At 27.5% G+C, this 14,738-nt stretch overlaps 1 protein-coding gene across 1 annotated transcript in view; it reads left to right on the forward strand.

The window, feature by feature from the left end:
- LOC100160881 (protein kinase C) overlaps window positions 1–10,416 on the forward strand; it is a 36,292-nt gene extending 25,876 nt beyond the window's left edge. The window contains exons 5-16 of the mRNA XM_001947587.5: window positions 3,228–3,301; window positions 3,874–4,015; window positions 4,120–4,238; window positions 6,386–6,548; window positions 6,632–6,777; window positions 6,886–7,011; window positions 7,078–7,232; window positions 8,023–8,161; window positions 8,238–8,426; window positions 8,540–8,686; window positions 8,790–9,007; window positions 9,711–10,416. Of these exons, the coding sequence (XP_001947622.2) occupies window positions 3,228–3,301; window positions 3,874–4,015; window positions 4,120–4,238; window positions 6,386–6,548; window positions 6,632–6,777; window positions 6,886–7,011; window positions 7,078–7,232; window positions 8,023–8,161; window positions 8,238–8,426; window positions 8,540–8,686; window positions 8,790–8,975 (1,586 nt within the window). The 3' untranslated portion in view covers window positions 8,976–9,007; window positions 9,711–10,416. The remainder of the gene's footprint in view (window positions 1–3,227; window positions 3,302–3,873; window positions 4,016–4,119; window positions 4,239–6,385; window positions 6,549–6,631; window positions 6,778–6,885; window positions 7,012–7,077; window positions 7,233–8,022; window positions 8,162–8,237; window positions 8,427–8,539; window positions 8,687–8,789; window positions 9,008–9,710) is intronic.
- Window positions 10,417–14,738: the final 4,322 nt, after the last annotated feature.

Raw genomic sequence — 14,738 nt, forward strand, 5'->3', positions numbered from 1 at the left:
GAAATTGTGTTTTCAAAAATATATATATATTATATTACCTATTATATGAAATCTTTCTCGAGAACATATCTATATTAACTCAAAAAAGTTATTATATTTATTCCAATAGTAATATACGTATAGTTACTTCTTAATAATAAGTTATTATTAATCAACTATAAGTAAGCGTATTCTCTGAAAATTAGTTAATACCTGTAAAGAATTTATAGAACACTATGTATTATAATAATTCAACGATTTTTCTATTGGAATTAAAGAACTATTTTTTTCTTTAGTACAAAAATTCCTCCCAGATCATTTTCTTGATTTCTTACTAGACTAAAATCTCGAATGCATTAATTTGTATAGTGTTTAAATTTGCGCTAATTATAGTTTATCGACAAAAATGAATTAAAATTTATTTCAAATTCAAAGACGCAACCTCCTCAATGTCGCAGCTTAGGTATTAGGGATGGGTAATAAATAATAATAATCGAGTAAATATATATGTACAAATATACGCAGTATATGTATACTATACATAAATATTACACATAACTTAGTTATTACTTTATCAATAATTCCCAATAAATCACTTATTATGACAAACACCTGACTCCGATTTGGAAACGGATGCAATCATACTATTGCACGATTAATTATTAAAACTTGTCTCAACGCAAACATTGTTCACAATTTTTAATGTAGGTACCTACCTACTTTAATACGTGGTTGATCATTTTTCTAAAATAAAAAATAGTAATTATATTTACACACATAGTTTCATTACCTTGGTAATATTATTTTCGTACACTTTTTGAAATTAAATTTACAAGACCACGATTCCCTGACATCTACCTAAATTTGTTGACGATTTAATGAAATAAATACTAATTAGCTGCAGTTGTTCATTTTTTAAATTGTTTTGTAATTTTAAATAAATTTGTTTTGACGAAATATACTTTGATTATTGTATAAAATAAATTAAAATAACACTAATCAATCTACAGACTTGGATTTTGGGTAGATAATTGTACAAGGTGTGCTTTATAATTGTCAAAAACATTCAACTACGTTATCTATTCACCATCTATATTTTGTTACCTATATATTTATGTTCAATAGATTTCAACCATTTTTACTTTCGAGTTTGTTATAAAACGTCCCGAGCTTGGTAAACTAAAAAAAAACCACCATTATAGTAATAAGCTAAGCTGACAACCTAGTTTCAAATTTCGACCCGAACCATTTTTCGATTACCTTAATTTATGGTTGTTTTCGGATCATTATTGTGATCACGTCAGAATATGCTGGGCTCGACCAGATATTTTTTACATTGTTTTAAGGTTATTTTTGTTATTATATATGTATTAAATTTGTTTTCCGAGCTTTAGTCAAACAGTCATTGTCAGTCATTGTTAAAACTTAAAAATGTTTTTCGTTATGTTATAAAATTGTAAACCGTAGTAATTTGTCAAGTAAATTATATCGATGAAAGTTTTCTTATTACGTTGAAACGTATCGTATGCGTTTCCTATTCTACATAACGAGCCAACAAATATGCATGTATATGATGATACAGTCGAAACTCGAGGAAAAACGGTGTTAAAAATGTCGTCTAAACGTCCAATCGTATAATATATATTTTTGAATAATAATAATAATACATCACTCGTCGGCTGCCGACGATGAGAACGAATCGAGATTAACATTCAGTAGGATTTTTAATTTAAAAAAAAGTAGTCTATCCCAGGCGGTGTTCACGAAAATGATTATAAACATAAATTATCTTATCCTCACGGATATCATCAACACGCATGTGAATATTTTTAAGCTTTCGTCGAATTCGGAATCCACATAATCAGGATTCTGGATTTATAGCGCACTAAAATACATTAAAATATGTGATTTTTTCTGCTCTTAAAAATGTAAAAATATGCACAACATTTATTTATTATTACTTAATTTTAGTTCTATAATAATACCAACTATATTAATATTACATTTTATTGTACATAAAAATGTAGTATTTCAAAAATGAGAAGCATTTATATTCTTGGAAAACGTTTCTTTATTTAAAATGGATTAAACTGCGAAGCAGACAGCCACTCTGAAACAATAAATTCAATCCAAATAACATAAATTCATATCTTAATTAACCTTCACATATTTTAATAAATATGTATCTGTTACGTTAAATGACGTTTTATCTGAATATATAACATTATTCGCAGGTCATTTGGTACCTACGTTATTTTCCTGCAAACGTGCGGGCAGCATTATCATGATTTGTTTTGTGAACCACGTCGAATACTTACTGTATATGAAATGGGAAATGTTGATAAAAATAACAAGATTAATCTCATTTCCGGGATATTTATGAATTATGATTGTACTGTATGTCAATGACTGAATGACAAAACGAGTCAGCTTTAGGTTAACCGTCAGACTGACGATGCACAAAAACTGGTCGTTCTCTGTCGTGGGCCGGCTTATATAGTTGTGTTGCTATATGCCCTCGAGGGTACCTTGCACTTGCAGCCATTGCAAGACAAGTTAGTAACAATAAACATTGAGCCTGCGGTGGGAATGGAGAGTTGTGTAACGGTAAATGTCGTGAGAGTGCTTATTCTTGTAAAAACAAATAATATAATATAATAATTATACATAGTTTTAAATTAAAAAATATATATATGGGCACATCGTGTTTCAATTATTATTATTGGGATCCGCATGAATATCACGATAATTAGGTACCTATATGTACTTTGTCAATGACATTAATTTTCTGTGTACCTAATTTATCAAATACTAAATGATTATATAGCATGGCGGCGTGGGATTATTACTATCATTGGTCTAATAATGACACGGAGTTTTAATTTTTGACCAATATACACCTAAACCTAACATCTTTGAAAATATGCGAAACATCACGACAGTAGTAAAATATTCCCCAACACAATAAAATCCTCGAAATATGCAAAAATTCGCAAAATACAATTTCATATTTCAATTCTTCATATTACATACTTTGAAATGTATTTATGTATAACTCGGCTGAATCAGGTATGGGTATGCAAATCCTATAAGTCCCGAACCCTGCACATAATACAATAAAATATGTATCGTGCATGTCTGTGAAAAGTTGGCCAGAGTTTTTTCCTATTTAAAATATACGATATTTCAGTTGTCCTAAGTTGTCCGAATGTCAAACAACTAATGATCATGAATGAAATCGTTTACAGTTTGCACGTGCGTGGTCCATAAACGGTGTCATATGGAAGTGGTGACGATCTGTCCAGGATTCGGGATGAAAGAGGTTGGTGATTTAATTTTTTTGTATTATATAGGTAGCTGCAGACTTGGTGTGGCAGTATTATGAATATATAAAGTATTCGGAATACTGTTTAAGTATTTTGAATAATTTTAGAATACTGGTTCTTAAAGTATTTAAATTAGTGCTGTATTCTGAATCCTTTTGATAGTATTTCGAATACTTTATTCAGATTACTTTTATAGTATTAAAATCAATTTATTATTTTAGTATTTATTGTTTTGTTGTAAATCATTAATTATCACAGTTAAATATACAGTGAATATATTTTAAAATTGGCTAAAATTTAAAATTTTCTCAAAGACAAGTACTTATCATTATTTAATATCTACAGCAAAAAATATATTAAAAGTATTTGAATACTCTTATAGTATTTTAGACATTTTATTTGGAAAACTATTTTTGTGACGCACCTATTAGAATTAAATATTTTTATACCTTTTTCATAAATCATAAGTATTCGAGTATTTATTCTAAATACTTATTGAAAGCATGTATGTTATATACCCACATATATTCTAACATATAATGTACAAATACGTTTTTCTGTGTATTAGTTGAGTCAAGGAAACCAATCTCAACGGTTCAGTGTCAATGTTCCTCATAGATTCAAACCACATACTTATAAGATATTTACATTTTGTGATCATTGTGGTTCGCTACTTTACGGAATCTATAGACAAGGACTACAATGTGAAGGTTTTTATACTTATAACTTTTCATTATATGTTTTTAAAACACGATATATATATATATATAAAAGATAATGTATTAATGTTTTCAAATATTATGTTTATGTCCAGTATGTACTCTAAATGTGCACAGGAGATGTGTGAAAAATGTCGCGAATAACTGTGGCATTAATCCTCGCGAAATGGCTGATACATTACGAAGCTGTGGCTTGAATGTCAGCAAAAATGTTGTAAGATATAAACAATTTTATATTAATTTTGAAGTTACTCATTGTTTGTTTGCAAACGACAAAGCTGGGCTAGTTTAAATTTTTAAAATTATATAGAGTATAGATTATAGTTTGAGTTCATTTTTATTGGTATGTTTTTATATCAAGAAAAGGCTAAAGTAGGTCACCTCTCTATTGTGCAGAAAGTGTCGAGTTTACCTCGTCGTTTAATAAGTCACTGTAATAAGGCATGTCTTAAATTTGAATTAAACGATAAATCATTGCATACGATAAACGATTCTGAGCGAAGACGGTCTGTTAGCCTATATTACTGAGTATATTTCATCATACATTTATATTACTACTATAGTAATTTATTTGACTATAAGAACCTATATAGTACAACAGGTTGAATTCATTTTTGATGAAAATAAATTTTAATTTATTATATAATTAATATTGAATCATTATAATAGTAGCCAGGAGGTATAGGTAATAGGTATATACATATATTCATATCTATTCTATTGTTTATAACTTTTGATTCAATACTGACTTACCGTAAAATACTTACTGTGTGGATAGGTTTATGGTATAAAGCAATATCATTAGCAAACATTAATCTAAATATTTTAAAAATATCATTGTATATATTAAATATAATAATATATGTAGAAGTTTCAAATTCCCACAAAAAATGACTAAAATTGTAATAATTTGTTTAACTATCTACTGTCAACCAAATTAGAAGTTAAAAGTTGGTTCCAACTTGCAGTATTATATTGTCAAGTCTCAGTCATAAAAATTTAACCTATTATAATATGCAATATTATTTATATTTTTATATATTTTGAACTACAAAATAATAATCAATTAATGTTTGTGATTTTGGCAAATGTTGTCGAAGTTTAAGAGGACGGTACACTGCATGTATTGTCTACGTCTTACAAATGTACAAATAGCAAAAACTGTTATAGATAGAACCACTCAGGGTGTTGTGATATTTAAGACTACAAATTGATATACAATATAATTGAGAACGTTATCTGTGAAATATTGTTTTTATTTTTTTGATATCACTTATACGAAAAAAATTTCTTACTGTTTTAAAATCCAATTATTTTGTGTTTTCAAACATGAATAACTTTTTTGTACCTAGTTACTAAATTGAAAGAATAAAAACTATATTCCACAGCCAAAGTTCTCTTTTTTATGTGGTGAAAATGCGTTTCTTAATTATAATTCTATAGCCTTCTCAGTTTTTTCCCGCAAAAAATAGTTACTGTTATGTTTTACATTTGTAAGTTATACTTGTGTAGCGTCCTCCAAACTTCAAATGCTTCTACAAGAAAAAAATTGTGCATATAATGTATTTTTAATATTTTAAAATACCTATATAATAATAACTTATAAGGAAATTTGCATTAAAAGTATTAAGTTTTTAATTTTTACCTTTTTAAAATTCCAACTATATTGTTCCATAAAAAAATACTGTAGTTGAAATTCAAAGCAGTTTTTCAACTACAAATCATGTAGGTATACAAAAAAAAAAAAAATTACAAAATCCTTATACTCATCACTACGCTCAGGATCTAAAATACAAGTACTTTCATAGTTTTTGGACAAAGTTCAGTTAATAGTTATAAATGTATAATAATTATTTTCATAAAATATTTACATGTTTTGTGTACATTATACACAATATTGCTCAACAGAAGGTACATTATTTTTTGTGCGAATCATTAGTAGAAATATTTTTAACATGATGAACAGATGATGAAAACATTTAAAAATTACAAAATATTTTAAATTAAAACATAGGAAAAAATATTAGGTAGGTACTTATATAATATACTATTTTAAAATTAATGTATTGTAAGACGTACCTAAGTTACTCGTTAAGCTTACACACTATAGTAAAAAATCAACTCATATTAAGTCTGTTATTTAGCACATGTTTAAATATTAGATAGGTAGTTACACGTTTCATAGTTAAAGATAAAGTTACTATACCGAGTTTAAGTTTAACTTGTGTTAACTCGTTAGTGTCCAGTGTGTCGAACAAGATTTTTTAGATCTTATAATAATTGTATGAACATTAATAAATCTAATCATAAAACAGACTCAAAAAAGAAAATAACTAACTTTGAATTAATATAAAATTATAGGACTGGCCTGGTGGAAATGGTAGTTTTAGCATCAGCAGTGTTTCAGGAAGTGGAAGTGGTTTGCATCGTGATCTCAGTCAACAATCTTCCTCTACCTTACTGAGCATAATGTCTGATAAGCATTCCTCAAATGACAAACGAAGTAACGACAAAATGTCCAAAAGTAAAAATTAAAAATATATTCATACTATAAAAATATATACTTACTTGTTATTATAAATACGTTTTTCTAAATTGTATTTACAGTGAACCAAAGCATGAGCTGTTTTAACTTAGGTAATCGAAAAATGAGTGTAACAGATTTTACTTTCATAAAAGTGTTGGGCAAAGGAAGTTTTGGCAAAGTGATGTTGGCTGAAAAACGAGGAACTGATGAAGTCTACGCTGTCAAAGTAAGATTCATATTTTATTATAATATAACTGATACACCATACACGATAACAATGTAAACAAATAAGTAGAAATATAATTTATAACGTGATATTTTGTTCATTCTTCAGGTGTTGAAAAAAGACGTAATTGTGCAGGACGACGACGTTGATTGCACTATGACTGAGAAACGTATCTTAGCTCTCGCGGCTAAACATCCGTTTTTAACGGCTTTACATTCTTCTTTTCAAACCAAGGTACGACCAATTTTTGAGTTATTATTTGTTTTTGAATACATTGATAATATTTTTGTGTACGTATAGGATCGGTTATTTTTCGTCATGGAATATGTGAACGGTGGCGATCTAATGTTTCAAATACAAAGGGCTAGGAAGTTTGACGAGCTACGCGCCAGATTTTACGCAGCAGAAGTGACGCTTGCTTTGCAGTTTCTACATCGGCATGGTGTAGTTTATAGGTAAATAAGTAAATCCTTTCGGAAACATATTTATTATACGTCTAGAACTCAAGAGAGATACAGTTGGCCGGTTCAACGATACGGTCTTATAGGTACTCATATGATTAGGTATATATGAACACAACCCACGCGTTGTTTTTGGAAATGTATTGTGTTTGGAGTTACTTAATGTATAATGTATATGATGTCCAACCCAGTAGTAGGTACTACATCTTATATACTCATTTATATATTTACATAAATACTCGCTAGGAAACAGAAAAATTATATAGTATGCCCCGTAACTTGTTTTTATTTCTTGGGTTGAAGCTATCATATGAAATGATATGAATGGGATTTGGGTACTCAAATTAGTAAATGTCTCAATGTATATATTATTTATACCGAAACAAATACACTGTTATAGTTAGTAAGTAAATTGCACAACATAGTGCAAAAGCGACAACTGAAGCTTGTGTCCAATTTGATAATTAATATAGTTTTTATTACTTTGAAGTTAATTATAATTATTTTTGAGTATTTAAGATTTAAGTAGTTATTCAAGTTTTTATATTTCATTTAATAAGTTCAATATAAGTACCTACTTCAAAAACAAATGTATGTGTACATATTAATCTGACCACGTTGATACTTACCCAAGTGTTTTTATTTCATTAAAATATTGATTCTATTTACCCTTGACCATCATTTGCCCTCTGTATATAATCACACAGTAAAACCCGTTTAGTTATTTTCGCTATATTTTATATATCTACTTACCTGATTTCTAATCATTTTGTTTTGTTTGTAGAGATTTGAAGTTAGACAACATATTATTGGACAACGAAGGCCACTGTAAGCTTGCTGATTTTGGAATGTGCAAAGAAGGAATAAGTGACGGAGTAACTACTACCACATTTTGTGGAACTCCTGATTACATAGCTCCTGAAGTATGAAAATGTCAACATTTTATTTTTACAGGCTGTTTTTATTGTTTTTATTTTAATTAATTTTAAAATTAAATAGATTCTTCAAGAATTAAATTATGGCGCAAGTGTCGACTGGTGGGCTTTGGGTGTTCTTATGTATGAAATGATGGCTGGCCAACCACCATTTGAAGCTGACAACGAAGATGATCTTTTTGAATCTATTTTGCACGACGATGTTCTTTATCCGGTCTGGCTAAGTAAAGAAGCAGTTTCCATTTTAAAAGGGGTAATTATTACAACTCTATCATGGGTTGAAGGCCAACTAAAATTGATCACAATCATAAACTGCATTGAAAATGCTTTGTACAAATGCTAATAGAATTTTTACTATCCATTTAGTTCATGACAAAAAACCGTAACAAGCGTCTTGGCTGTGTGGTGGCTGATGGCTTAGAATCAGCTATAAGAATCCATCCATTTTTTCGTGATTTGGATTGGGATGCTTTAGAAAACCGTCGTGTCAAACCGCCTTTCAAACCAAAAATTGTAATTTTTGTATTTATTTGTATAATATATATTTTACTGAAAAACTTCTGGTAATTAATTGTAATTTAATCTATATATTTTTATAATTTATTTACCTTGTTAGAAAAATAAAAAAGACGCAATGAACTTTGATGCCGAGTTCACTAAGGAAGAACCAGTATTGACACCTGTGCCTGTGGATGTAACTTTATCTATTAACCAAGAAGAATTTCAAGGGTTCTCATTCGTCAACTTTGACTTCAATCCAAGCAAATTCATCTCTTCTCAATCTTCAGATTCTTCTAAATAATAATAATCCTAAAAATACAACATTTAATTTTGGTGAGTACTGAGTATAATATTTTCAAGATTTATTTTTTTCTTTCAAATAAAACTTTACCTCCTAAAATGTACATTTAGTAGTTCCAAGTCATGTATTACAAACTATTGCCACAATTTAGTACACATAAAACTATATTTTTAGGGATCTATGTAGGTTATCTTTAGAAATCTGTTGTACAAAACTACACACAATTGTGATTTATTGTGATTTGTGACAAATTTTGGACTTTTTTTTATAAATAAGTTAATTATTCAATTTTTAATTTTTAATTTAAAAAAATGTTTATTTATAAGACTAATTTGCAATCAAAAGAAAAATTTCAAGTAAATTATAATTATTATAATAAATTTCCAAAAACCAAATTATTTTATTTTTATTTTTATCATGAAACATTAATTATGTCTTTTAAGTATAAATATGAAAATATTTAATATCTATTAAATACATCATGATCGAGATTCATGTTTGGACGTTACATTGTTTGGTACTAGAAGTTTGTTTTTGTTTCACTATACATGAGAAACATAGCAAACAACAAAATGTATATAAGTTCTGTATTTTTTGAGTAGCCTGGAAGTGGAAATTTGGGAGAAAACTAACCTATTGAGGAATGTATTTTTCATCATATTGTTGTCATAATCACCATTCACTGACCCATGTAGAAATTTATTATTTTAATCGTCCTATTTATTGTACTTACAGCTGAAAGCCGATTCGAAGAGAATTTTAACGAACAATCTGCAATAAACAAAAGTGATTGTTATGTGATACGCACAAGTCTACATATTGGTATTATTACTCACGAGTTGCCTCTAATATAGTATATATAAAACTTCTATTAAGATTATCACTCTATGTTTGTCTAGTCTAGGATCAATTAAGCGAATCGATCGATCCTGCAATATTGATTAGTTTAGCTAAATCTGAAGTACCTAATTTATTATTAAAGTAAAATATACCCGTGCTCGAAATGATCTAGAATTCTATCGTAAATTAAACAGTATTATTTTGCATTTTATTATATAACCAAACTAGTCACTATATTATTATCGATCGTATAATCACCCTCGAATATCACTCAATGTATATATATTAATTCAACGTTAATTTATTGCGAATTACGATACTTATTATTTTTTACTACGCTATGTATTTTTGTTTAACATTATAAATGTCTATACAAAGTGACCATCGAAAATTCGTCAATCTTAATGACATACAATTCCGTGTGATGTGACCGAAACTGAATTCACATAGTAACACATAATATGCAACGTGAAATTCTAATACTTACCTACGAATTTGTTATGATCTAATTATTATAATATATTATTATATAGTAACCAACGTCGGAACTTTCAAATTAATTTATAATTATTTTGCTGCCTAAAACGCGTAAATAGTCCAATAAAAAAAAACATCGTGGAACTTAGGACGTATTTATAAAATATATACATACCCTTGAATAAAATATACATATACATATTATAAATATTATATTATTTCATTTATATGTATATTATATATTATTATTATTTTTTATAAATAATAAATACGTCCCGAGGATCTCAAATGCTTTGAAAGCGGCTCGTCCAACAATGGACTCTAAACTAATGTATTATAAAATTATAATTTAAAATTAGTCTCGGGTTACCTGTATCGAACAACAATCATTTTTAGATTTAAATACAAACTCGATTAAGTCATAATATATTATATAGATTATAGGTATATTATTATTATAAATTTTATTGTAAACTAGTTTCGTTAAAAAAGAAAAAGAAAAAAAAACTATAACAAATTTATTTTTTAAAACAATTGTATTGTTTTTTTTTCTCAGATTAGACATAAAAGTGTGTTCATTCAAGTGGCCTTTAAATGTTTAATTTTTAGTAAAGTACGCAATATAATATAACGAAGACACGGACCATTTAGTAAATAAATATATCGAACAAACATAACTTATGTTTAATGTGTTAAAATAGGATATCAAAATAATTTAAAGGACAATTTATTGAATGGCCATACTCGTAGCCCGTACATAAACAATTACCTAATATAATATATAATATAATATAATGTAGAATAATACGCGCTACAGACGTTTATCTATTTTATTCTTTTTTAAACGTGACCTGCTGCAGAACAGGGTCGTATTGTGGAACGGTATGTACAATATCGAATCTGTTTTCTGTTTATCCGCATAAATTAATATTATGTTTAAATTATTTGGTTTCTACGGCACTAGAACCGCGTATAGGAATAATAATATATAATGCGCGCAAACGAACGATCGCTTCCGCTGCCGTCGACGATACGGTACGAAATATTTCGCTTTCGGTCGAAAACGCACACGTCTACCTAGACCCCTAGGTACCTATATACTTTTCGTCTTGCAGTTGTCATGTGTACATCATTGCACAGAATAATATAATGTTTGAAAGACGTAATATTTTGCGACCTTGTCACGTTATCCCGCTAATATTATTATACAAGGTGTATCTGGAAGACTTATGACATGTATAAATAAATGTAATTTTGGTGAAAAATCCTCCAGATACACCCTGCATAGGGTAAATATAATAATAACCGAGTTCCCGACGATCATGAAATATAAACGCATACGATTTTTCAACCAAAAACGTAATAACGACGATTCAAGTCTCCGTGTACAATGTACACATGCGATAATGACGTACTTGATGGGGCGGGTGGGTGCACTTAATAATATTATCGTGTTATTATAATATTATTCTCTCTGCGTTTCAGCTTCGGCTTTTCTGCCATTTGTTATTTTCGGTGTGTTTATATTAACGATAATAAACGCTTATAAAACGTGAGAATTCAAACACCCACGCGTGACACCCGCATTTCGTCATCGACATCGGTGCCATTTTTAGAAGACTTCTCAAACCAATAACGCATAGTATGTTATAGAAATAATCAATCAGCGGATTTTAAATGTGATCCATTTGAAATATTTCGGTCGTTGCATAGATCAACTGGTGTGCCGCAAATTCATAATATGAATATATTATATTACATTTCGATTTATCCACTACAAACATAATATTGTATTGATTTTCAGTGGAATTCGCTTGATTTGTATGCGTATTAGAATTGTTAATCAAAAACCATATTATATTACGCGTTTTTTATATTACTTACAAGTATTTTATATCGCAATATTATATTATTACTTACTCGACCGGTTACCTTATAATAATACCGCGTGAGAAACGTTTAAACGACGCATTCGATTCGAGATTTTACTGTGTAAATTGCGGTTATGCCTGCAATATTGTGCCAATGATACTTAATGGAAATTACCAAACTTGACACTAATAATACGGACGCGCCTTTTATTTTTTATTGTTAATCGTTCGGGCTTTAGGAACAAAATAAAGTAACCGTATATGACGACGAACTTTTAAACCGTTTGCGGTTTGTTCAGAACAAACATTCATATAGGTACCCGTAAACCGTACTTCTAATACCTAGTTACGTGTTAGATTCGAACGGAAAGCGAATATCCTAAATTATGCAAGACGTGTTGTTATACTTTTACATTATTATACCCCACGAATAAAAAATAATAATAATATCGAACCACTAAGAATTATCTCATCGACCCCTGTAAATATAAACACATAATAAACACACACCGTCGAAGGATTTTACGGAAACTTAATATTATTACGATAATTTTGTATATCGATACCTATATTATAATATAACATATTAGGTACCTGTTATACACGATCTATATAATATAATATATATACATTGTAATGGCACTAATATAAAATATTATGTATCTTCACGACGTGCAACCCTTCCACCGACACTGTTCTACAATATTTGAAACATAATAATTATATATTAATACTATAATTTTGATATAGATCTGCTTAGTTTTCGTTTACGACAGTAGATTAACGTTATTTTGCATACGGGTTCTAACGGATCATATTTATATCTATAGATAACATATTCAAAAAAAAATGTCTTTTTAACGTTTCCTATTTATAATATTATACTATATACGATTATGCTCATAAAAGCAATTTAATAATTATGTACAATTCATATAGACTTTTTTTTTTCACAGCTATTGATATAAATAGGCTTATCAATAACGATAAACGTGTTACCTATAGGTGTTTTCATATTTTGGTCGAAGACCGTAGTTTATACAGCTTAATTTTTTAATGATTTTGTTAATTTGAATTCTATGAAATCTGAACGACTATACGATGACGATGACGACGTACCTATTTTGGAATAATAAAAAAATTTAAAAAAAAAAGATAAACAAATAAAGTATATTATATATATATATATATATATTATAATAAAATATATTATTATAAAAGCTATTAGTGATAATAACTTAGGTTTAATTATAAAAAAAATTCTAATATAATATATACCATTAGTGATTAATTATCTATATATTTAATATTTATATATACATATAGAAAGGCGTAAAAATGTGTAAACACAACACATTATATTATTTACTTTTAATGTTCAAAACTGCGTCGTTTATAGTATATAATATAATATTATATTATATTATTATATACTCGTATTATATTATGCACAATTATTTACGTTGTCCAAATGGGATATATTATTATTATTATTATAATTATTATTATTATTATTATTATTATTATTATTATCATTATTATTATCATTACTATAATAGTGTTAGGAAAACATACAACAAAGCATTACATTTTATTAATACGCAATTATCATTAGTTAAAATGATTACCACTTATATAAAGAACATTTATGCACTTAAATTTATTAATTAATTATAAATTATAATACTACGTTCATTATATTGTGGGCTTGTCAATTTTATTTATTTGTTTCAATCTTCTTCTGGGTGCTGAAAACTTCCCAATATTTGTTATTATTACTTATTATTATTTACGTTGACAATGTTAATTGTTCGTGACTATGAAAAGTTCACTGATTATTTTCCAAAAGCCTTTTTTTTATTATGTAGATGTAGTTAGTGTAATATGTAATATTACTGTATGGTTTTTAATCATTTTAATATTATTATAGTTTTTGTGTGAAAATCACGTGTTCTATTAAACTATATATATATGTTTAAATAATTAATTTTATAATACATTGATTGGAATCAAATATATACCTAGTTATTATTGTTATTCTGTTTAACAAACTTTAAAAATCTCAGCCCAAAAGTTAATTATTATTATTTTTATGATTATTATTATTATTATTATTATTAATCTAAATCAATGATTATAATATGTATATCTCTAAATATTATAAGCAAAACGACCTAGTCATCACATATTTGTTATCACCAAGGTACTTTTAGGAATTATTATTATTATTTTTATTATTATTATTTTTATTAAAGATCATACCTCTATCTTTGTTGTGTACGCAGTGTAGTTTTTTTAGTTAATGTTTTTTCTATTCAGTATTATTAATTAAGTTTATGTAATTTTATTATATTTCTATATGTTTTAATGATTTTTCCTTTATATGATTTAAAACCGTTTGTTTTTAAAATGTTTTTCGTTTCATAACTACTATGTTATAATAATGTATTATTTTTGATGTTGTTGAATTTGTTTTGAGTCATTACAGTTATGTTATAATTTTGTGCCAAAATGTGTGTTTAAATTAATATTGTATTTGATCGGTATTTAATTTAATAATTTTTCATTTATGTCT

This window comes from Acyrthosiphon pisum, chromosome X, assembly GCF_005508785.2.
Source record: "Acyrthosiphon pisum isolate AL4f chromosome X, pea_aphid_22Mar2018_4r6ur, whole genome shotgun sequence".
Lineage (NCBI taxonomy): Eukaryota > Metazoa > Arthropoda > Insecta > Hemiptera > Aphididae > Acyrthosiphon > Acyrthosiphon pisum.